The 26,104-nt window shown below is 34.6% G+C and overlaps 1 protein-coding gene across 8 annotated transcripts in view; it reads left to right on the top strand.

The window, feature by feature from the left end:
• Positions 1-26,104, top strand: part of ROBO1 (roundabout guidance receptor 1) — a 396,160-nt gene that overhangs the window by 303,951 nt on the left and 66,105 nt on the right. For all 8 annotated transcript variants that reach the window (XM_027102621.1, XM_027102591.1, XM_027102582.1 and 5 more), the window contains 7 exons: positions 2,583-2,591; positions 7,078-7,202; positions 10,365-10,536; positions 17,907-18,112; positions 19,618-19,699; positions 19,852-20,020; positions 20,107-20,273. In XM_027102621.1, coding sequence (XP_026958422.1) covers positions 2,583-2,591; positions 7,078-7,202; positions 10,365-10,536; positions 17,907-18,112; positions 19,618-19,699; positions 19,852-20,020; positions 20,107-20,273 — 930 coding nt within the window. The remainder of the gene's footprint in view (positions 1-2,582; positions 2,592-7,077; positions 7,203-10,364; positions 10,537-17,906; positions 18,113-19,617; positions 19,700-19,851; positions 20,021-20,106; positions 20,274-26,104) is intronic.

Raw genomic sequence — 26,104 nt, 5'->3', positions numbered from 1 at the left:
AAAAAAAGATGAGACGAGTTATGTGGAGGGTGGGAGAGAAGCAGCCCGTAAACCAGGAGCTTTAGAGGATAATGAATGAACAGGATCCAAATGACTCTTGTTTTTTCTAATTCTTTCTGGACTTTCCTAACCGGACAATAATAGGCACTGCCTGTTGTGTAGAAGATCTCTGCTTTCTGTATGGGGAAAAAAAAAAAAAATCATTTGACCTGACCCTGAGAGAAATACAGAGAAAGGGGAAATCTGAGAAAAACTTAAAGAAATTTCTATCATTTATTCTCCAGAAGAGAAATTTGGGGATGATAATTTTCTTCAAATGAGAAAAAGGATTTTATTTGGAGGGTATAAATGGCATTTATTTGTTTACTGAAACTCGAACAAATGAAATTGTGATGGGCAGGTTTTCATTTAGATAAGAAGAATCACTTCCTGATAATCATGGTTGTTAAAAGCTTAAATGATCATTCAAGATACCTCTGATCATTCAAAAACCTCTGATGTTTTAGGAGCTTCTGTGTTAGATGTTGTTTTAGATAAGTTTTAGGGTCCTTAATAGACTATGAAAAACCTTACAGTTATCAATTGTCATTGATGTGATATGCAACTGCATTAGCCTAACATTCTTTTTTGTGTGTGTGGTACGTGGGCCTCTCACTGTTGTGGCCTCTCCCGCTGCGGAGCACAGGCTCCGGACGCACAGGCTCAGTGGCCATAGCTCACGGGCCTAGCCGCTCTGCGGCATGTGGGATCTTCCCGGACCGCGGCACGAACCCGTGTCCCCTGCATTGGCAGGCGGACTCTCAACCACTGTGCCACCAGGGAAGCCCGGCCTAACATGCTTAAACACAGTGGATTTTAATTAAAAGATTCAACTGCTATGGTTCAATTGCTGGTAAAACCTATAGGCAAGGGAAAAGCGCTTTTTAAAATTTTAAATGAGCTGCTTCCCAGTGATTTTTTTGGTTTCTAACATGTTAAATATTTTTGAAACTGTTTAAGAAATTTTAAATTACTGAAAATACATGACTAGAAACTATTTAGGAATCATTCCTTTGATCTCCTGACTTCAAATAAGGCTTGATTTTAACTGCATCAGTCTAATGAGATCAAATTTATTTTCAGATTACCCAAAAGATAATTTTATGACTTTTTGTTTTCTCAAAGCAAAGTTCTGTTGCTACAGTTGTCAGGTTCTCTCTCTTGTAGTTTCTGAACATTTCTTCCTGTCATTTAAAAGACATCATCTTTAAGGTGATGAGAAATGTAAGCAAGTCCCATCCTCTGTTTGTTTTCAAATCTGGATAACATAGTTATGCTATGATAAACATTATGCCTGAGCAAATGAGAGTATGCTTTTTTTAACTTTTCTTGCAGGCGTGATTGAAAAATTATGCGTAGAGTTTTTACCTTAGAGTGAAAAGTAGACAACTTATTTCACTCACGTTAAAGGGAACGTGTGAGTTAAAATGTGCTTCTGAATTACCTTTAAATTTTGCATATGTGGTAACAATAGGCAAGAGAACTCCTCTCTCTATTTTAAAACTACCATTTCACAGCAGCAGTGCTTGGCATAGATCATTTATTTAAAGTACCGGAATGTATATCAAGTCTAATTAGTTGTGACTTGCTGAAAGACATGGACATTATTTATTTGAGTAGAATATATTGTGGATGTCTACTGGGCTATTATGAAAAAGCTCTGCATTTGACAGTAATTACCTTTGTTTCTAAAAGAGCAAAACAATTGCTTTCCAGTTTTTAAATATGTAATACGTGAGCTTTCTATGTTAAAATACCCAATGTTTCAGCATTGAAAACAGGTAATGTGATTATAACTTTATTAGATAGTGTTATAAAGTTTTCTCTGTTTCTATAATGTGTTTATATTTTTCCTGTGTGTTTTCTCAATTAAAAATATGCAAGAATTCAAATATAATACCTTTTTTTAACCGTGCTACTCAACCTATGGTCCTGTACCAGCAGCACGTGGGTTCTGCAAAATCCCTGGTCACACTTCTGACCTATACAATCATAACCTGTATTTTAACCAGATCTTAGGGTGATTCTTATGCTTATTCAAGTATGAGAAGCATGGGTTTAATAGAATATCATTGACAGCATGAACCTTTTAAAATTAATCTGATGGTGGAGTTACAGGATTTAATACTTCTTTATCTTTGATTAAGATGCTTGATTTCTATTCTATGTAGCATTAGCAGTTAAGATTTATAGTGTGCTTTTAAACCCATTACATATATAGTTATCTAATCCTGGTAGCAAAATGTAAAGTCATTGAAAAGTGTTTTATAATTTCATAGCTATCATTCATTGTAGCTCTGCCATTTAATCAAAGTAGAGATTTTAAGATTCATTTCTATTCTTCTTAAATGATTTATGATGATGCTGGAAATGCTAACAAATATTCATTCATGGACAGTATGAGCCATGTATCCAAATATTAATGTGTTCTTCATTTTATTTTAAAAGAGCGATCATTGTTAAGTCAAATCTTATTACTTTTTCTGTTTCATTTTCTGTTTATTTTTATTTATTCCATGTTTTCTTTTTTTGTTTCGTTTTAGTTGGGTCTGGTAAGTTGACATTTTATTGGCCATCTTCTAATCATCGTGTCACTGTGACTGGAACTTCTCTTCCCCTTTCCATCCATACCCTTCCATGTCCTTCAACCAATCAGCCTCCATGTTTCACTTGTCATTGGCCACAAAGACAGACTGCACAGAATAAAGTCTGCAGGAAGTATGGGTAACTGTGACAAAGAGTAAAGGTAATGGGGTTGCTAACTTTATGTCTTATTAAATGATGTGTGATCTGCATCCTTTTATTTTTTCTCTTTTTAAATGAGTGATAAAATAAGTGATAGGACTTTATCTTGATTAAGTACTATTTCAATTTATATCTCACAAGATAAACAAATGAAGAAAAATGGTGCCCAGAGGACAGTTTGGGTTTGGGGGATCCAAAATATGTTTATGAATCCATGTCTGTCTTTTTGTAACTGTTACTCAATATTAGTCATTGAAAGTCCTGCTGGTGAATAACCTTGCACTTAGGGCTGTTTGCACTCATTTTCATTTCTATGTGTCAGAATCATTTCATTTTATGTAAGAAATAACCACATGATGTGTCTAAAATTTATCAACGTTTGCTTTGATGAACAATTTGTCCTCATATAAATAAAGGTTTCTAAGTACTTTCATGATCAGTACTTTGGGGAAGGTCCATTCACATACTTTAAGGATGCTGGAGCACCATTTTTGGAGAATTTTTTATGGTGTTCCAGAGAATAATTTTGACCCTAAAAGAATCTCTCTATGTTTTAAGTTAAAAAGCTATACACATATTATAAAGATGTCATTTCATACTAATACAGATAAGAGGATGGATTGTTCAATAATGGTGATGCAATAATGAGCTATTAGAAAAAAATAGCTTTCTATATATGCAAAAATATAGATGGGTTAAAATTTAATAAAAGCAAAATACAGGATGAAAATAGAGTGAATATTTATATAATTTCATATGTATTATGTAATCTATTTTATATAATTTTACTGATAGAACAACAAAAATGACTAACTAGATTAGAAAGACTTTTAATAAATGGAAAAATATATCTACAACATTTTTGAGAAGTGGATAAAATTTTAGCTTATCCTTAGTTCTTAGAAATCAAAAAATTAAGCACAATTTAAAAGGCAGTGTTTGGATTAGGCTGATTTTATTTGAACCACTACCTAGAGTAGAGGGACCCCCAGAAATGGCTTCAGAAGCCACTTCATGGAACCCCCTCCCCTGTCCCCAAGCTGTTATCTATTTAGGAATTAGATCTTTGAGGAAGAATTTGTTTGGAGGAGAAGTTTCATGGCTTAAGAAGACAAAAAAAGTTTGTACACCATTGAGATAGAAGATTTTTAATCTTTTCTAACATTCCAGCCCTTATAACCCATAACCCATACCCCGCCTTTTTATTTAGAAGGGGAATACTGTATAGCACAGGGAACTATATTCAATACCTAGGATAAACCATAATGGAAAAGAATATGAAAAAGAATGTATATCTACGTATAACTGAACAACTTTACTGTATAGTAGAAATTAACACAAAATTGTAAATCAACTATACTTCAATAAAATAAAATAAAAAGTTAAGCACAAGAACACAATATCCACAACAAATAGGATATCAATGACAAGGTAATGTGAATATAAATGTTTAACCTCACTAATATAAAGTGCCAATTAAGAGGAGATTCTGTTCTAAGTTTGGCAAGGATGTTAATGTTCAGTATTCGTGAGGTTTGGGAGGAAAGTGAGGTTTGGGAGGAAAGTGTCCTATCAGAGAGAATTTCAGTTGAAATAAACTTGAATAAAATTGAGAGGGATGTAAATCTCACCATTGTGTTTAATGGGGGAATTAGCAACAATAGATTAACAATAGATTAGTTAAATAATTAAGGTAATTTGTATTTAGACCATTAAACAGTCATTCAAGTGATACTGTAGGAGAATATTTTTAAACAATATGGTACAATTCGCATGGCTGAATTATAGGTAGCTTTTCTTTGCTTATCTAATTTTCTGTATTTTCAACACTGAACATTATATTAGTAACATGATTATGTGTTTTTAATTATGGCAAGTTTAAATATTGTAGCCCTTGAAAAATAGTCCAACATTTTATCATGAACATCAGATGCATATGGTGATTGGCCTTCTCAATCTAAATAGATAAGTGATGATAGAAGATTGAAAAAGGCATATTTAATCCATTTAAAATTTTTCTTAGAGATATGTCTATATCTAATATTTAACATACATGTAGGAAAGGGTTTTTTCTAAGACATGTCTCGTGGCTGATGTCATTGTTGATGTTGGCTGGAGGATATGCCTGTAAGATATAGTAAATTCATTTCCAGGCAAATATCCTGTGTGGAAGGATTGCTGCAGGATAAATGTAGTTTGTTTAAGGGTTTGTATCCCTTGTTCCCACATAAGTCTTTGAGGTTTGAGGAGAGCTGGCGTTTTATAAAAGAAACATGGATTCTGGCACATGTTATTAGACATGGTTCTGAGATTTAGAAAAGAGACCACCCGAAGTTTTTACTTGTCTAAGTGATTTGAACATTTACATTTTCCTACTCAAATTCCCTGCATATATTGGAAAGTAATATTTTCCCATTCATTTAATTAATCACTTGGTTTTCTTTCATTGAAACAAACCAAACTCTCTTCTGGATTTGGTTTATTATCCAGTCAGTCCTTTCAATTCCTTGGTCTGATTTCTATGTCAGTTATTCCAACCCTTAACTAAGGAATCAAACGCTCCTGTATGGATGTGTGTGGAGGAAAATCCTCAGGCAATGATGCACACACCTGTTATTATACCTGGATAATGACAGTGTTTGCCAAATTCATGAGTAAACCAGTCAATTACAATCAGAGTTTAAAAAAATTATAAGCTAGAACGTCAGTATTACCAAAATTGAACCTAAACTTATTCTCCTAACTTTGTATTTTCTTCCCTATAAGTTACAGGACATTTGAGGGCATTTGACCTGATTTTTCAGGTCTCCTGTAATTTTCTTGTCAAATGGTATAATTTCTACTAAACCTCAATTAAAAATAAAAAGGGAGTATAGAAGAAAGCACACTTATCTAGAAGTTAGGAGATCTAATTGCTTTCTTCAGTTTTGTGACCATGCAAGTTGTTTTACATATCGCCTTTTTTAAAGGGGTTTTACATTCCACTTTACACACATGTATATATGTGTATACATACAAATGTGTAAAGTTGATAAATGTATATATTATATATCATAAATATTTGTATATATGTCTCAGATACAACTGACCAGAAAATATTTAGCAAGAGAAAAGAGTACCCTTTCAAATACTCATCTTCATTCACAAAGAAGTCATATTCTCATGAGCAGAGAAGTAGCCCTTGTGGACATAATCTGAACATACTTTTTGATTCATATTCACTTGAAGCAGTTATCCTAAGTGACTGACATAAGTAACTAAAAGTACTTTTAAGGAAAAGGTTAGAAATAATGGAAGAGTCTTAAAAAGCGGATTATCCTGTATAAACTGTTAAGTGTCTGGCTTGAAACATTCACTTCAGTTTGAACTGAGACAAGAAAGGAGAATAATTAGGCGTTTCAGACAGCTGATAACAAATGAATTTGAAAAGTGTAAACAGTAGGTAGAAAGACTTATGTTCAGTGCACAGTTTTTCCAATCATAAAGCACAGCCCCAAAACAAGCTTTTTAAATTTTTTTTTTCCAGCGACTGACCCCATCAGCACACCTCATGTTTTCAGCTGCCATTGTTCTCAATGTAACTGACACAATTTTCTGACACTCTATTTACTGCTGGATGAAGTGGCCATTTAAGTCTGTATAAATCAAACAGTTTGGACAAAGCTGGCAGTATTTATAATGTCAGGATGAGCAGATGTTTCAAATTTGCCCTCATTTCCATATATATTCTGTTTGAACATGCCCTTGCCTATGTAAATGAAAGAGGCATTCGACTCCACTATTGCTTTAAATTCATTTCTATTCAAGTAATTGGACTGAAGATTTTAAATGGTTATAATTTCCATGGTAGCATTCCGGGAGCTTTTGAGTTAAATTAATTTTAGGGCCTGCCTACATCAGGAGGTCCTTGTGTCTGTGATTAACATCCATGCACCTTTAAGCAGCTCTAAGTAAGAAAAGATATTTATTCATACAAATTTCAGGCATACGTTGAATGTAAATGGTCAAATTGTAGTTCAAGAATTCTTTTTAATAAGGTAGATAATCTTAGAAGGTCAAGTAATTAAAAAGAAAAAAAACCTCTTTACAGAGCTACACGATTCCACTCTATGAATGTGCACTTAATTTAGCTTCATTTAGGTTAAGGATGAGAATTGGTACATTATGTATATCTATAGAGTACATAACAACTGGTATAAAATAACAGCAGCACTTGGGATATTAGCAAATTGTCTCAAATAGGACAATGACTCCATGCTTTTGATTCAGGGTAATTTGTTTCATCTCCTTCAGAACCTCCACATTTTGTTGTGAAACCCCGTGACCAGGTTGTTGCATTGGGACGAACTGTAACTTTCCAGTGTGAAGCAACTGGAAATCCTCAACCAGCTATCTTCTGGAGGAGAGAGGGGAGTCAGGTATGACCTTGTTCTAATATTTCAATCAGTAAAGATGAGTGCCAGATATATAACAAAAAGCAACAAATTATTTAGTCACATATCTGTCGCTTTAAGAGAACTGAGAAATCTCTGAGTGACCTAAACATTTCAGCAATAAAAGAGAAGACAAAATTTCCTACCTTGTTTTAATTCTCAAATTTTCCCTGCCTAGTTTTGGTACAGAGAGTGGTATGTAGAATAGTAATTGTTTTATTGTATAAAATTTACCTTTATTTCCAATTCAACCACATTTTTTTAAAAACTACTTTTTTTCTCAACTTAATTACTTATAACTTTTTATTATTCAGATTTGTAATTATATGTTAAAAGAGATTTACACACATTTAAAACAAAGATGATAATTAGTCAGTGCAATTTTTCTGAAAGCACCAGGAATCTGAAGTGTCTTCTTTGCTTCTTTATGTTTTATCTATCATATATCTATCAATTAAAAATTCATCAAACTATATGAAAGTCTCTTTAACATAGATGTCATATTGGATATAGTTCAGTATATTCTAATTCTTTGAAAACTGTAATATGTGGTCACCATTTGCTATCAAGTCCTACTCTCTATATATTTTTATAAACCAGAATTTTCTATATATATTGAAGCTAGAATATAGAGATCTGTGGTCTTAAAAATTAAGTTCACTCTTAGGCTTCAGCTTATTAAAAAGGGAATTTTGAAACACTTTCACTTTAAAAATAATAGGAAACTTTAAAATAGTTTTTTTTTTTTAGATTTTTTTAAAACGTCTTTATTGGAGTATAATTGCTTTACAATGATGTGTTAGTTTCTACTGTATGACAAAGTGAATCAGCTATATGTATACATATATCCCCATATCTCCTCCCTCTTGCGTCTCCCTCCCACCCTCCCTATCCCACCCCTCTAAGGTGGACACAAAGCACCGAGCTGATCTCCCTGTGCTATGCAGCTGCTTCCCACTAGCTATCTATTTTGCATTTGGTAGTATATATATGTCCATGCCACTCTCTCACTTCATCCCAGCTTATGCTTCCCCCTCCCTGTGTCCTCAAGTCCATTCTCCATGTCTGCATCCTTATTCCTGTCCTGCCCCTAGGTTCTTCAGAACCATTTTTTTCTTTTTTAGATTCCATATATATGTGTTAGCATACGATATTTATTTTTCTCTTTTTGACTTACTTCACTCTGTATGACAGTCTCTAGGTCCATCCACCTCACTACAAATAACTCAATTTCTTTTCTTTTTATGGCTGAGTAATATTCCATTGTATATACGTGCCACATCTTTATCCATTCATCTGTTGATGGACACTTAGGTTGCTACCATGTCCTGACTATTGTTAATAGAGCTGCAGTGAACATTGTGGTACATGACTCTTTTTGAATTATGGTTTTCTCAGGTTATATGCCCAGTAGTGGGATTGCTGGGTCATATGGTAGTTCTATTTTTAGTTTTTTAAGGAACCTCCATACTGTTCTCCATAGTGGCTGTATCAATTTACATTCTCACCAGCAGTGCAAGAGGGTTCCCTTTTCTCCACACCCTCTCCAGCATTTATTGTTTGTAGATTTTTTGATGATGGCCAAAACACAAATTTTTTCTTATCTCTTAGTGACTTCAGTTCTTCAGTAAATGGACACATTTCCCTTTACTTGTTTTCTGATACTTGTAAAAAATTATTCTCATTCATTTTTGATACAGTTATTCCTAACCTCTTTTAGTTTTTGCTTAAATCAACCTTGGGTGTGTTGCTTTATGATCTTGCTTCTACTATGTTCATACAAATAACACACAGATAGTGTACTGACTGCACTCACTAATCATTTGTATGCAATGCCATCAAGTTCACTATAATTTTCACTTTGGTAGGCAAATATCAACTTGACTATTGTACAGAGGCTGTCATTTAAGTTCTAATACCTCAGTTGGTTCTAATATGTTTCATTTGGCCTCAAAGGACTAAATTTGCTGACAGCAAATTAAAGACAAGAAAAAAACAAAATATTTTAGTAGAACAGGAAAAATTGAAAGTGTATTATATAAGAATATCAAGTAGCGATAATAGTAAATCCACTAGCAGTTCTTCTTAGTAGAGTAACATTTAAATGATTCATTTAGTTATTTAAATAAATTATTCATTGTCACCTAAAATCTGTATCAAACTTTGAAATAATTTTGATTTGGTTTGGTTTGATTTAATGATATAACTCACTGTTACCTAAAATTTTGTCATTGGACACATTTCCATGCAATAGTAGTTAAGCCTTTGTAAATGACAAATATTAAAAGGCACCTAAACTTTTAAAAAGTAGCAAATTTATTTGATTAGAAGAAATGTTGATATTCTTTATTTCATGAAAAACAATGACATGATATGTTTTTTACATGAAATATACACTCTCTCCAATGAGCATGATATTTTGATTCATAGAGAGAAATTTGTACCACAGAATAACATCACATTTTGTCTTGAGTTTGTTTTTAAGATAACTTTCTGCAAAAATAAAACTCCATTATGAATTCTTAAATTCAGTATTTGATTAAAAATTTATAATAGATGTGCCCACCATTTAACCAGAAAAACAAGAAACTGTTAACAATTTGATAGATTAGTGAACTTTTATAATGGACAGGTAACAGGCATAGTTATAATGGTGCCTAAATGATATTCTTAAACTTAATTTGTCAGAATGTGTTTAAATTTTAATGTTGTTTTTATACATGAAAAGATTTAGAGTTTAGAATCCTAATAGGCACATCTACGTGAAACAAAGCCTTTGACTTTGTTTTGGTTAAATATGTAAAACTTTTAATTCTAATGGTATCTAACATCCTTTTATATCTAGTATTGTTTGAAACTGAAATTATAAAGGCATATATCCATATTAAGAATTCATTTAAATTTTCAAATAACCCTATTTAAGGCTAGATCATTAAACCTTGTGCATTTATATGTTTATGTGTGTGCACATCTATATCTGGGTATGTTAGAGGATATTTAGCTTATTTGCATATACAAGTATGTGTGTTTGTGTGTGTGTAAATGTTTATATATCTATTTGTAAATATATGTATGTATGTATGCCAACATGTTGGAAACTAGCAACTAACCTATTGTTATTCTTTCCTCCCAAATTCTGGGTTCTAGAATCTGCTTTTCTCGTATCAGCCACCACAGTCATCCAGCCGTTTTTCAGTCTCCCAGACTGGTGACCTCACTATTACTAATGTCCAGCGATCTGATGTTGGTTATTATATCTGCCAGACTTTAAATGTTGCCGGAAGTATCATCACAAAAGCATATTTGGAAGTTACCGATGGTAAAGTAGAGCATTTTATTTCAAAACGTCCAAGTTTGGCTTAGGGTCTAAAGAGAGTGCCAGTAAATGCATTTATTTTCAACTTTGTATCCTTTCTTACAGCAATTTTGGTGTAATGTGAAAAGGCTGAAGATACAGTGATTAAATGTAAAATCATTCTTATTTTAACTTGGCTATACTATAAACTTCTAGCATCAAATTACATTCATAAAAGCCTAGCAATTATACAAGGAAAGTTTACACTGAGTAGTTGTACGTAGGACTGTGTCCATGTTTTGGAAAATGTGAAGTTATTTTAAAATCTCTTAGTGTAAAATATCATCCTTTTTCTTTCCTCCATACTAAGGAGATAAGATGAATTGTTGACAAATCCAACTCACAATTCATGATAAGTTTTCCTTAGTAATGTGGTTTTGTTCTATTTATCAACTCTTCTAAGCATGATTAATTAATACCAAATATATTATAAAAATGCAGTAATGGAGAAAATCTCCAAACCATAAGATGGAGAGTAGTAAGAAGAAAAGAAACTATAAGTAAGCATGTAAATATATTAAATATATATACATATGTGTATATAACGGGTTTCCCTGCTCTCCGAAAGTAGAGGATTCCTATGAAACCTTTTGTAAGCCAAAGAAATGGCATCAAGTGAAGAAGCAATTTCCTCTTTTCATAAAAATGAAAATCCAGTTCAGATTTATTTTGATTAGTGGGCACATGTACTAATGTAGGTCTTTCATAAAAGCAAAGTGGCTTAAAATGAACTTTCAAAAAATGCACAGTACCTGTATACACATATGTATATATACATAAAATAAACATATATACATTCTTTTTGTTGCTGTATAGTATTCCATTGTATAAATAGCTCACAATTTATTTTTGGACCCTTTATTGATGGGTTGTTTTCAGTTTAGGGCTTTTATTAATAAAGCTAAATATTTCTGTATAAGTCTATGGGTGGGCGTGTGCACTCAGTTATCCTGTTTGCCTTTTGGTGGATGCATATACTCATTTTTCTCTCTCGTTTTTTTTTTTCATTTTCCCATGTATTCCAGATACAAATCTTTGTCCGATATATGTATTATAAATATTTCTTCCCAGTCATTCTATTAATGATTTTTTTTGTTTGTTTGTTTGTTTGCGGTACGTGGGCCTCTCACTGTTGTGGCCTCTCCCGTTGCGGAGCACAGGCTCCGGACGCGCAGGCTCAGCAGCCACGGCTCACGGGCCTAGCCGCTCCGCGGCATGTGGGATCTTCCTGGACCGGGGCATGAACCCGTGTCCCCTGCATCAGCAGGCGGACTCTCAACCACTGCACCACCAGGGAAGCCCTCTTAATGATGATTTTAAGGCTTAAGTAACTAATTTTAATGAGGACCAATGTATTATTTTTTTTTTTATACGTGGTGCTTTTAGTTCCCTAATCTACCTTGAGACTGTGAGGATATTCTCCTGTGTTTTTTCTGGAATCTTTATTGTCTGTACTTTTGAGATTTAAGTTTTTAATCTGTCTTGAACTAATTTTTGTGTATAGTGTCAAATAAGGGTCAAAATTCCTTTTCTTCCCTTATATGGATACTAATTGTTTCAGCATCACTTATTGAAAAGACAGCCCTTTCCCCACTGAATTGCAGTGGCATCTTAATCATAATTCAAATGAGCATACATGTAGTGGCCTACTTCTGTTCTCTCTGTTATATTCCATTCATCTATTTATGCAAGTATGTATGGTCTTAATTATTATAGCTTTGTAGTAAGTCTTACACACTGTTAGTGTAAGTCTCCAACTTTGTTTTTCTTGTTTTGGGTTGGCTGTTAGAGGTCCTCTACATTTTTTTTATAAATTTTAAAATCAACTTTTCAATTTCCATACACACACACACACACACACACACACACACACACACACACATTTTAACATCCTAAACAAACAAAAAAATCAGAATTTTAATTTTGATTCCACTTAAATTATTGAACAATTTAAGGAGAATTAACATCTTAACAATCTGAGTCTTCCAATTTAGGGAATTTATCTGTCCAATCAAGTTAAATATATACCCAGTATCCACCAAGGTCTGACACATGGTAGACTCTCAATGGATATTTTTTGAATAAGTGAATGAAACAAAGAAGGAAGGAATGAAGAGCTAGCTGTTGGTTAAGTCAGAATTAAAAATTAAGATTGTCTCACTCAAAAGTCTACACTCTTAACACTATCTATGATATATATTATATATCTACTGCCCTAATACGTTAGAATGACCTAAAATGTTTTTACAGTTTCTTACATACATTAGAGCTATTAAGTGATGATTGTGAAGACCATGTAATGAATATAATGATTAATATAATCAATATATAGGAAAAGTAGAACATAGATTTGCACATATGTTTATGATTGCAACTTTATAAAGCAACTTGTATGTAAGGATATACATTAAAAAAGGCCAAAGAAAACTATAATAAAATATTTTCAAATATCTCTTATTATTCTCATAATTGAAAGCAAAACTTTCTAGGTGCCTTTTGACATGGCCTTATGGTGAATGGTTATATTTGTGAGCATAGATCAAGCATGTCAACTTTTGCTAAACTAAAATGAAAACAAAACTCCTAAATTTGTGGATTTGGGGTTCATCCCTGATAGCCAATTCACTTCTAAAAGTTTCATCTTACAGTCTCTGGGGAGATTTAAGGTGATTTTGTGTTTGGTACTGTATTTTTAGTTTTGTTTTCTTTATTTTGGAGTCCATCAATATTGTACAAACAACTTACAACTATGGACTCATTCTTCATAGGTAAACTGTACTTACTGTGAGTGCTGATAATATCAGTATTTACATATTACCAAATCAAGTCGAAGAGAGGTAATAGGCAGAGTATTTTCTGGAAACTATTTGACTTTAGTTTCTTGACTTTCTTTCTTTACTATTTGCAAACAGAACAAAGGCAAAGGCAGAATAAAACATGAGACACAGAATATGGTAGAGTAGCAGCTGTCTTTGAAATGTTGTTTTTCTGTAGCTGAGGCCTACCCCAAATCCTGTTTGACACAGGAACATAGAAATTCATATAACCTATTTAATTGAAAATGTTTCTTCTCTTAATTACTAGAACGTAAGAAGTAGTTAGTGATGATTAAATGACGTATAAAATCTAAAATCACTTGCATTAATCTCTCAAAAGTGATTGATATACAGTGGAAAGAGCATTAACTTTCTAATTACTAGCTATTTGCCAATGACTAACTCTTTGATTTGGACCAGTCACGTGAACTTTCAATGTTTCAGCTCCCTAATTGCTGAAATGAGGTAACAGTTTACAGCCTAACTCATGGGTGTTGAGATATGTTTACAAACGGATGGCAATTGTGATATATGACTCTGATGTTTGCTGGTGTTTAGATGTGAATTTTACATATTTAAACCAGTCAGTGTGTGTGTTATTCTGTATTCTTTTTCACCTAAAATTATTTTATGAATATTTTTATATGTATTAACATAGATTTTATGATTATTATTCTTGAGGTGACAAAAAATATGACTTCTGATGAAATACCCTCATTTCTTAGGGTCTTTAAATCTTTCATTGAACATGTGGAAAACTAGGTAAACTTTTATAAACTCTGCTCTAATAGGGTTACATCATCTGTTACACTCCTCATATCTGTACCACTACCACCACCATCACCACTATACTGATATTTATAATAAGAAATTTTTTTATTGGAGTATAATTGCTTTACAATGTTGTGTTAGTTTCTGCTGTACAATGCAGTGAATCAGCTATATGTATACCTATACCCGCTCCCTCTTGGACCTCCCTCCCACCCCTCCCATCCCTCCCATCTAGGTTGTCACAGAGCACCAAGCTGAGCGTCCTGTGCTTTACAGCATGTTCCCACTAGCTATCTGTTTTAAGCATGGTAGTGTATACATGTCAATCCTAACCTCCCAATTTGTCCCACCCTCCCCTTCCTCCGCTGTGTCCACATGTCCGTTCTCTACATCTACGTCTCTATTCCTGCCCTGCAAATAGGTTCGTCTGTACCATTCTTCTAGATCCCACATATATGCGTTGATATATGATATCTGTTTTTCTCTTTCTAGCTTACTTCACTCTGTATGACAGACTGTAGGTCCATCCACATATCTACAAATGACCCAATTTTGTTCCTTTTTATGGCTGAGTAATATTCTATTGTATATATGTACCACATCTTCTTTATCCATTCATCTGTCGTTGGACACCTAGGTTGTTTCCATGTCCTGGCTTTTGTAAAGTTATTCAATGCCTCCTTTGTGCCAGGCATTATGCTAAGAACTTTAAACAGTTCAATAATTTCAAATCTGACTTCTTATTTTACAGATGAGGAAACTGAGGCAGAGAATGGTGAAAAGATATACCCAGATCCTTCAGATACTAACTAGCAGAACTGAGATTTTAAACAAAAGTTTGACACTACCAAATGTAAAATGGATAGCTGGTGGGAAGCAGCCGCATGGCACAGGGACGTCAGCTCGGTGCTTTGTGTCCACCTAGAGGGGTGGGATAGGGAGGGTGGGAGGGAGACGCAGGAGGGAGGAGATATAGGGATATATGTGTACATATAGCTGATTCACTTTGTTATTCAGCAGAAACTAACACCATTGTGAAGCAATTATACTCCAAGAAAGATGTTAAAAATAAAACAGAAAAACAAAAACAAAAGTTTGCACTGTCCAGTATGGTAGGCACTTGCCACATGAGGCTATTTAAATTTGAATCAAAATTACCTAAAATTAAGTAAAGCTACACATCCAGTTCCTCAATCACACCAGCCACACTCAGGTGCTCAGTAGCATTTGAAGCTCTTGGCTTCTGTACTGGAGAGCACAAATATGGAACATTTTCTTTTTACAGTGCTATGTCCTTCTGATTACAAAGTCCATGCACTTACTTTCTTTAAATCATATTTCTGTGTCTTACACATCCTATTTTATTACCTGATAATTCATTTTAATAATCCAAATGTGAGATATGAGACTCTATTTGAAGTTTTTCTCATAAATCCTAAACTTAGTGTTGACTGCTGAATGTACTACACATCTTAATTTGTGTAACTTTGAACATTTCATCAGTATTTTATTCTAATCTGTGACAACACCAAAGTGTTTCATTGTCTTTACCGAAAAACATAAAATTGCTTTAATGAACTTTTTTACCTCTGATTTACATATTACTATTTTATAGAAAAGGATCGTGATATCACAATTCATATAATCGTCTAGCTTTTTGCAATTAGCAAAGTACATGGAGTATTTGTTATTCCATTTATCTTCATAGCAATCCCCTGAGCTGGTTAGAGCAAGTATTATTATCCTCATGTTACAGGTAAAAAACCGAGACTTAGATAATTTAAGGATCTTGCCTAAAGACACATGGCAGATGGTGTAGCCTGATAATCAACCCTGCTTCTCTTTTCTTGCTTTATTTTTGTAAAGTACCCAGTGTAAACCAGGAAGAAATCAATAACAGAGAAACAACATCATTAAACTGGGTTAGGATAGGATAAGGAAGTGAGGATGACGCTAAATATGATGCAAATATCAAAGAACTGTAAAGATATAGGAAGTTGAATAAATCCCCGGATATTGGATTGTTTCTAAATATAACAAGACTACGAAATGTAAACCACTCTGTTACTGGACTTTATTATAATCAGTTATAAAGAAACTGTTACTAATTCAATTAATATCTGGAAATAAATATTCGTTCATTCTTATAATCAAGGGAACACAGGTGGTAGAGTCTTATAAAAACCCCAGTGTACCAAAACATTTATCATTATTTTTTCATACTTACCAGGAGGGGCCTCTAATTTGATTTGAGCCAAAATCAACAGATAATGTAGAAAAGATTAAACGATTCTAAGCAAAGGAATTATTGGCTTACATGTTTCATCCATGGAGTATCTGAAACACTCCTGCCAAGTTTCAAACTCCAGCCTTCTAATATACCTCCACGGTATTAACAGATTTCACACCAGCGACCAAAGATGGAAGAGAATTGGAAGGGTGGAGTGAAACTGCACAGTTGCTGATTTCACTTTCTTGCTTTCTTGTTTTTCTTAGATTGAATGCCCAAAACTAATAATTATTGCATGATAAATGAGGAACAAATTGAAGTGTGACTCCAGCTTGTGAGAAATCTTTGGCGCATAAAACTTTGAACATGACACATCCAGCTTTGCAAATGGTTGCATCCAAAATTTAGTCACTCTGGCAACCAGTTTTGTTTAATCAGGCAATTTCTTAGAGTTGTCTTTTGAATATTTGTGACTTAAAATATTTCAAACTAATATTCAGAATTTTAAAGTTTAATAATGAAAAATGAACTTTATTTTTAATGTTTATTCATTTAAAAAACTATCTATGGAATTTCACCTAAATTGCCTATGTCAGGAGATCAGAACATCTCTCTAATGCAGGATTTATACTAGTTCCACTACAGTTGTTTTGGAGTTTTTCCTAAAATTATGACTTTATTATCTCAGATAGAGTTTTTAGGTTTTAGATTTTTTCATATAATAAGAGTAATTTTATTTATATGTTATAAAAATGCCTTCCATTGTTTCCTTCCATGGGACGTTAAAACTGTTAAGGTGATAAATGTAGTGAAAGTGCCTTCCCATTCCTATAATTCTGATATGGAAGTGTGTTATATCCTGGGTTAGGATATCCACTTCAATTATATTTTTGGATTAGCTTACCAAGAATATTTTTAGGCAGTTTTCCAGTTTCTCTGAATTCACTATGTACTCTTTTAATAGAAAAAATTCCAAGATAAAAAGAGCTCAGTCATATTGATTGATCAGTTATCAAAGTCCAAAGCACATTTTTGAATCTAAAATTGTCAAGCATGCTGGTATGATACCATCATTCTTTCTGTTGGACTCAGAAAGATTATCAAGTTGGTTTGGGGTCATTTATGAAAATCTGTCTTATACGTTTCCTTGGGGTAGATGGGTTTTTTGTTGTTTTGTGTTTTACGTATTTTAAAGTTTAAAAAGCACAGTATTCCATTTCTCTCCACTATACATTTCCTTCACCATCCACAATCCTTATTTAGTCTCTGAACTCTTAAGTTAAGTAGGTCCCTTGACAATGCAGCAAGCCTAGTCAGTGGTTGGTCATTTGAAAGGAGTACATTTTAATATTCTGAATCAGTGCATCATAGAAATGCATTCTGAATAATGCATGTCTCCTACTTTAATTACTTGTTTAATTAGTTTGTTTCAAAGCCTAGAGCAACTGCTGTTGTTCGGATGATTAGAAAATTGCTTCCAGTTGCAGAAATCTATTTCCTGTTGTTTGTTCTGGCAGTGATCGCAGACCGACCTCCCCCAGTCATTCGACAGGGTCCTGTGAATCAGACTGTAGCAGTGGATGGTACTTTAGTGCTCAGCTGTGTGGCCACAGGCAGTCCAGTGCCCACAATTCTGTGGAGAAAGGATGGAGTCCTTGTTTCAACCCAAGATTCTCGAATCAAACAGCTGGAGACCGGAGTACTACAGATCCGATATGCTAAGGTAACTTGAAATGACACCCTGGGTTTCCCATTTTGTTCCACTTTGGTTTTGCCTCCAGCAACTAGTGTTGAAGTCTCAAATTTTAGAATCAATGAAATGTTAATAACAGTATTAATATATTTTTAATTTGATGCGTTATTCTTTCAGACATTTCACTGTGTATATTAAAGATGATTTCACTCATAATTTAGCCCATGGCAAGTAGTTTAAGGTTTTATATGGAGGAGAAAAGGATGAGGATTTATGGGAGATAAAAATACCTTCCAAATGGTGATGTGATGCATTCATTCCATATAGCATTTTTCAAAGATATCTTCCAGTATCGTATTATGTGCCGTGTACTTGAAGAGTTCTTTTATTGTGAATATTTGGTTCAGAATTTTGCAATTACAGAATACTCTGCATGCAAACAATAAAGCAATGTACACATTGAATGTACATTTCAAATCAGAATATTAAATGATGAAAGCCCACAGGTTTGTGGGAACAATTTAGGGATTTACCTTCCCAGGGCATCACATCCCATACCTGTTCTTTCAGGACTGTGTTCTTTTGCTTTGATTTTTGTTTTCATTTTAGATCAAGATCAGACAAGCTCATGAGGCATATGAAAGAATAGCCTTGACAGCAATAAACATAAATTTCGATTGCTTTATTGCCTATTGTGGGCGGCTTCTTTGGAGTTTTGGATCAACATAGCAGTTCATTTTATGTGCCACGAAAGTTAATATGTTGTACTTTTATGTGACAATGGTTGTGACTTTGTTATTACAATTGCCAGAGCAAGATGACAGCATTTTTGTTTTACCTAACATTATTTGATGATAGAATTATTACCTTAGGCAGAGGTATATGGGTTCATTATGGTACTGATGATTTTAACATTGAACATGTGACCTGTGTTTGTTTTCTGGCAGTCAGTCTTTCAAAGGAAGAGAGAGCATCATTCCAGCTGGAGTTTGACTTTATACTTACGAAACTGCCTTAAGTTACAGGTTAAAAAAATAAAATGAGAAAAAAGAGTGAATCCTTTAAGAAGAAATCATTTTGTGTCTATCCATTTTCTATAAATATTTGTTTATCTCTGATATCCATATGGGTGTAACTCACATAATATATGAAATAGCAAGAATAGTCACTGGCTAAATTTTATTAGCCCTATTACGTGACTTATTAAATGTAAAGCTATTAATTAGTAATAAAGATTAACCCTTTGAAATTAAAGTTATATAGCTCATTGTTTACTGCGCGACACAGAAAATGGTGATGTTAATGCACTTAAATATTATATTTTTATTATACAGTTAGAATAACATTTTTGTCTTCTGTCTTCATGCAATATTTTACTTCACATTCAATAAAAACAAATTAAGAGGCAGTTTCTGGTTAGTGCTTTTTAATGCAAGTTATCCATATTCATGGACCATATACAAAACTATAATTGCTTTTTCAGCCCAGTGAGCTCTTGATTGTTCCAAATATTTATTTTGCATCTGTCTTCTCAGCTGGGTGACACTGGTCGGTACACCTGCATTGCATCAACCCCCAGCGGTGAAGCAACATGGAGTGCTTACATTGAAGTCCAAGGTAAATTCAATAGTATTTTACCTTAAAATAAAGCTTTTGTTTACTCACTGGTAAAAAGATGAAGAGCATGTCTTGATGTTTGAGTAGGTGGATGGGTATGATATCTACATTTATGTGCTTATCTGCGTAAACATCTTTTTCTTCTTTGTTAGAATTTGGAGTTCCAGTTCAGCCTCCAAGACCCACCGACCCAAATTTAATCCCTAGTGCCCCCTCAAAACCTGAAGTTACAGATGTCAGCCGAAATACAGTAACGTTGTCATGGCAACCAAATTTGAATTCAGGTGCTACTCCAACATCTTATATTATAGAAGCCTTCAGGTAGAGTGAAGACGATGTTTCCTAGTTGTTCTCTCTTTTGATTTACCATTAAATATGCATGTTCTAACTTGTGTATCTATCCTTAGCCATGCATCTGGCAGCAGCTGGCAGACCGTAGCAGAGAATGTGAAAACAGAAACATTTGCCATTAAAGGACTCAAACCTAATGCAATTTACCTTTTCCTTGTGAGGGCAGCAAATGCATATGGAATTAGTGATCCAAGCCAGATATCAGACCCAGTGAAAACACAAGGTAAATATTGATTTACTCAGCCTTGAGACATCTACTTATCTTTAGATGTTATAATTTTACAAGTAACTCATTTGTACTACATGCTAGGATTGTATATTTAACATAGATCTATTATCCAAGTTGCTCAATTAATTTTTAATACACAGTGTCTGCATACTTTCTTATTTTCTGGACTAAGCACTCCAAGACAAGATGAATAACAGAGAAATGTTTCTCATTTTATAAATCACAAATCCAATGAGCAAAAATATTATGTGAATATTTTTGTATTATTTTCAGTTTTTTGATTTTTAAATATGACTATATGTGGGTGTAAAATTTTAATCACATAATTGTTTTTAAAATTGAGTAAATTTTATGTATGTTGAGATTAATACTCATGACCTCCTGGATGAGTTTTGAACATTGCAACCATTGCAAAAATAATTTAGGTCTGTATGTTGTTTCGCCTATCTTTCATTGCCAATTATGTGAACCATGATATATTAAACTTTTAAATGGAAATAATGTATATTTTCGTCAAAGCTGGGTTAAAGAAACAGATAAAAGGAAAAATGAACATGTTGAAGCTGCTTCTAAAAACATTTGAAATTGGAAATTTTTTCACTTGGACCACATTCTGGATACACTGCTTTTTATTGTCTTTCATGAATAGGAATTATTATTATTATTATTATTTGTGTGTGTGTGTGTGTGTGTGTGTGTGTGAGTGTGTGTGTGTGTGGTACGCGGGCCTCTCACCGTTGTGGCCTCTCCCGCTGCGGAGCACAGGCTCCGGACGCGCAGGCTCAGCGGCCATGGCTCACGGGCCCAGCCGCTCCACGGCATGTGGGATCTTCCCGGACTGGGGCACGAACCTGTGTCCCCTGCATCGGCAGGTGGACTCTCAACCACTGCGCCACCAGGGAAGCCCAGGAATTACTTTTAGCTTTCAACAGATTATTATCTTCTACCCACCCTCTTGCTCCTCCTGTTATTTTAATGTTTTAATAGTAGTAAAATTTATATATTAAAAAAAGATGAATTTGAATCAACCTTTACCTTTTTTTTAAACGTATTGTCATCACAATTAAAATATACTTTATTAATATAAGATTAATAAAGAAAGGTAATTCTAGATGGTAGGAATTAGAAATATAAAATTCTTTTCTCAACATACAGAGGAATCATAATGTCTCTATCTTAATTCATATATTTCCAAAGGAAAAATGGAAACTTAGTTACAGTGACAGAAACAAATTGCACACAAAAGTACTGAAAGATTTAAATTACTTTTTCCTGGTTTGGGAGAGGGTCTGCCAGCCATGTTGCATGTTTTGTCTTCTCCAGTGAGTATATAAGCAATCTTTTGGGAAGGACTTTTTGTTCCAGAATTCACTGAGAGCAAACTGAGTTGTAGAACATGCCCATGTCTGTTTCTTGCTGTGTGAAATCAACACACCCAAATGCATATATTTGCTATTATGAGTCACTTCACCAGTAGCTTTAATATTCTTGGAGCCTGCCTTAAGGCAGTTTGAGGTTTTCAATATTAGATACGCATTTGTAAAGAATGCAGAAACTATGACAGCTGTAAAGTGAACTTAAACTTTTGTCCCCCAGTGGCCTCTACCCAGTAGACCTTAGGAAAAGTTTTTCATTAACTGCAGTTCTGTCATATACTCATATAAATGATTTTGTAAAATATATCCTCAACTCTTAAGTGAGGAGGTAGTCAGCATCTTATCAGTGAGTTAATTTAAGTTTTTTAAAAAATTTAATCAACTTACCTTTATACATGATAGCTAGTAGAACAACTTAAAGGAAACAAACCCATGTCAACTGGAAAACTGGAAACATAGTGAAACAGTCATACAATTGTGAAATCAAAGAATTTTTCATCTCAGCTCTTCAACCTACTAGCAAGTTAGTATGTTCCCTGAGCATCAGTTCCCTCATCTATATAATGGGGCTAAAAAATCCCTACTCCACAAGATTGGACAAGAACTAAATTAGCCAATTTATGAATATACAGGGCTCATATTTCTTTTATATTATATGCCATAAGACTGTCATTGGACTTGTATTTCTTTCACTGTCTGGAATAAAAACAGAGGAAGTTCATAAAATTTGAGAAACACAGCTAGTGTGCTGAATGAGAAAACCAGAATTAAATGTATCTCGACAGTCTGGAGTGATGGGCCAGCACTAACAAGATTAAAATTAATGGAGCAAATGTATAAGTCTGGTACTTGAACTTAGGTTTAAAAAATTAGCTGTAGAAGAATAGGCTGAGGATACTCGGCTTAAAAAGAGAGTACATGTGAGTGTGTGTCAGGTGCGTCAGGATGACTTCAGTGTTGGAAGTCAATTAGCACACCTGTCTGAGCCAACAGAGTGAGTAGTTGTCGAAGAAACAAATCTAGTCTTAGCAGAATTATACGCAGATCAAAATCTGAACTGGTCAGATCACGAAGGGAGTAATGTGTCCTATTTTGAGCACTGCATTTTCAGGTAGACTTTTAAGAGGAAGACAGTGAGGATGGTTGGTGAGGCTGCACTAAAGGCTGAAAACCACATCATTGGAAAAGAAATCCAAAGACTTGACACATTTAACCCCCAAAATAACAACGTTAGACTGGGCTTGACTTTTTCTTCCTTAATATTTTAAGAGTAAGATATGCTTATTCTAACTCCAGGCACCAAAACAAGCCAATGAGTGGAAGTTAACATTGAGGCAGATTTCATCGTCTAGTACTTAGACTGCTTTTGAGACACACCGAAGCCGAGCTGAGTCAGGCCAGAGCAGGAGCCTGGGGAAGAACCTGGGAAAATCCAGTTGAAGGGTACAGAACGTGTAAGCAGTTAGGAGAAGAGCCAGGGGTAGAGGGAATTCAGGAAAGACTTGTTGGAAGTTGATTCACAAGGGAGCAGGCATAATTTCTTTAATTACTCCTGCAGCATGGCTGCAAAAATAGTCTTCCCCAAGTGGGCATTTCTATGAATGAGCTGGGTCTTTAAGTTGCACAGATCCAGGGCATGGTTTCCTGTTCAGGAGTCAGGTAGACCTAGGTCGCAGTTGGAGTTGGAGCCCTGTCCCAGTGTAATCAAAATGTGCTTTCCCAAATACAAGATTTGATAATGCAAGGAAGATGACATGAGCACCTAGCAAGTGGGAGTGGGCTGGGGGGTAGACATTGCTGAGATGAGGGTAGTTGTTGCCACTGTTAGTACTATTCTTTATCCATGTTCTGTCCACACAGCATTCTTGAGCCCTATCTTTTAAAGAATATGCACACAGACATAGAATGTACAGAATATGTGTATACTACAGATAATAAGAGACCAGTTATTGTAAATAATGAAGGGGGGCCTGGATAATGCCCCCCCCCTCAGAGATTATGTATAGGGAGCTCCAATACTGGGGAAATAATGGGAGTAGAATCATCTCTGAGATTTCCTCCAAGTTTAATTCTGAATGTTGGGAAGACCTTTCACATTATAATACATTTCTTTCAGGAGGAGAAGGAAAGCAAGAACAATAAAGGGACCAATTAATACATGTCTCAATATTACATTATTAGACATTACTTTCCATTTTTTTTCCGATGAGGAATTTTCTAAAATAATATTCTATTGCCAAAATGGTTACACTAGGGATTTTTCCTAGATTTCATGAAGGGATTAGCTGGCATGTTACCTCAACCAGAGAAATTAGAGATTGCCATGCAAATTATAGTAGTTACCTTTTAAAATGATTACTAAGACACTTCCTAAAAGGTAGACGATTCCCTGAGGATGGAAGTTTACATGTGAGAGAACATGTTTAGAAGCTAATATAATATGTTTGATATGTGTGTGTTTTCCATACAGTAATTCACTTTAACTCAACTAGTGTTTATTAACACATTCTATATGTATGGAACTGTGCTAGGTATTCTGGGTTCATAAAAATTAACCCAATCCCTACCTTCAAGAAGAGGACTTTATATGCCTTAAAAAATGCAGTTCTCGCAGAAATTCGCTCCTCAGAAGTAGCTTCCATTGATATTGCCATTTGACAGATGAGGTAACTGAAAAATAGTGAGGTTAAGAAATCTTCCCAATATTACATGGCTGTCAAGTTGCTAAGTTGGGGAGTTGCCCAATCTGTCTTATTCCAAGAACTCGACTCTTACCCTAGAGATAGATGGTAGCTAAAGTTGTAGGAGCAATGGAGACCAGTAGAGAAGTAAATCTGCCTGAGATGGAAAAGTTACAATCAAGTGCTTTCTGGCTCTAGTCTGTGAAAATAGGTAGCCTGAAGACCGATATGAGCCAAAGCTATTCCAAAGGTCTGATAAACTATGAGAAGCCAAAACTATCTCAGGTTTTCTCATTTTGCTTATTTATAAGTTTATAAATCAGGGTTATTACGTCTAAGGGTTTTGAATAGCACTCTTTTTTTTTTTTTTTTTTTTGTGGTACGCGGGCCTCTCACTGTCGTGGCCTCTCCCGTTGCGGAGCACAGGCTCCGGACGCGCAGGCTCAGCGACCATGGCTCACGGGCCCAGCTGCTCTGCCGCATGCGGGATCTTCCCGGACCGGGGCACGAACCCACGTCCTCTACATCAGCAGGGGGACTTTCAACCACTGCACCACCAGGGAAGCCCCTGAATAGCACTCTTGTTCTGTCTTGTCTTTCATTTGCTTGCCTTCCATGGACTTCATCAAACATACTTACCAACCTCATTTTTTTAAATTTTTATTGGAGTATAGCTGACTTACACTGTTGTGTTAGTTTCAGTTGTACAGCAAAGTGAATATTATATGCACATATGCATATGTCCACTCTCTTTTAGATTCTTTTCCCATATAGCTGACCTCATTATTTTTGTTGTTTGGCCACGCCATGAGGCATGTGGGAATCTTAGTTCCCAGCCAGGGATCAAACCCTTACCCCCTGCAGTGGAAGCTCAGAGTCTTTTTTTTTTTTTTTTTTTTTTTCCAGATCTGTTCTCTCTTTCTATGAGTTTGTTTGTTTGCTTGTTTGTTTTTGAAGTATAATTGACCTACAACACTGTGTTAGTTCCTGTTACGTAACATAGTCATTCGATATTTCTATACATTTCAAAGTGATCACCAGCATGTCTAGTTACCATATGTCAACATACAAAGACATTACATAGTTATTGACTACATATCCCACCCTGTGCATTTCGTACCTGTGAGTCATTTATTTTGCAACTGGAAGTTTGCAAAGAGGTATGAACTTCCAGTTGACTTGCATTCTTAACCAAGAAACTTAGATCCCATGAATAAGGTAGTCTGGGGTAGTGAAAAGAGCATGCATGATTTGTGTCCAAAGGCCTGGCTTTTACTGCCTGCTCATGGATGCTGTGGCCTTGGAGCAGGTGTTCAGTCTTTCTGTAGCCAAGTTCCCTTCCTTGAACACTGGCAGCGCGGAGTCTTAACCATTGGACCACCAGGGAAGTCCCCAACCACATTTTTCATATTCATGTTTTTGTTTTCTATCCGACCTCAGTTCTTTAAAAGTATTTAATTATTCATAAAACTAAAATTCTTGTTTCTGTTGCTTGTGCGATGGAAAGTAATCCAGAATATATGTGCCAAGATACAGTACTTTGAGAAGGAGAATTACGGATATTAGAAAAATCTTAATTTTCTTCTCTTGTTCATCCTGTGTTCCCTTTTACTACTGTAAACAAAGCAAAGCATCTACTTAGAAAATCTCTTTAGAAACAGGCAATTTTTATCAAGTACAGACTTATTAGTAAGTTTAACAAAACACTCTCTTGTTGGGAAAAAAGCGCAACATAAATGAACACTAGTAGCAATTTAATTCTTACTAT

The sequence above is a fragment of the Aethalodelphis obliquidens genome, unplaced genomic scaffold (genome assembly GCF_003676395.1).
Source record: "Aethalodelphis obliquidens isolate GAN/ISIS:26980383/991018 unplaced genomic scaffold, ASM367639v1 scaffold1, whole genome shotgun sequence".
NCBI lineage: Eukaryota > Metazoa > Chordata > Mammalia > Artiodactyla > Delphinidae > Aethalodelphis > Aethalodelphis obliquidens.
Note: the sequence above shows the minus strand (reverse complement) of the source record. Positions and strands in the feature narration are given on the sequence as shown.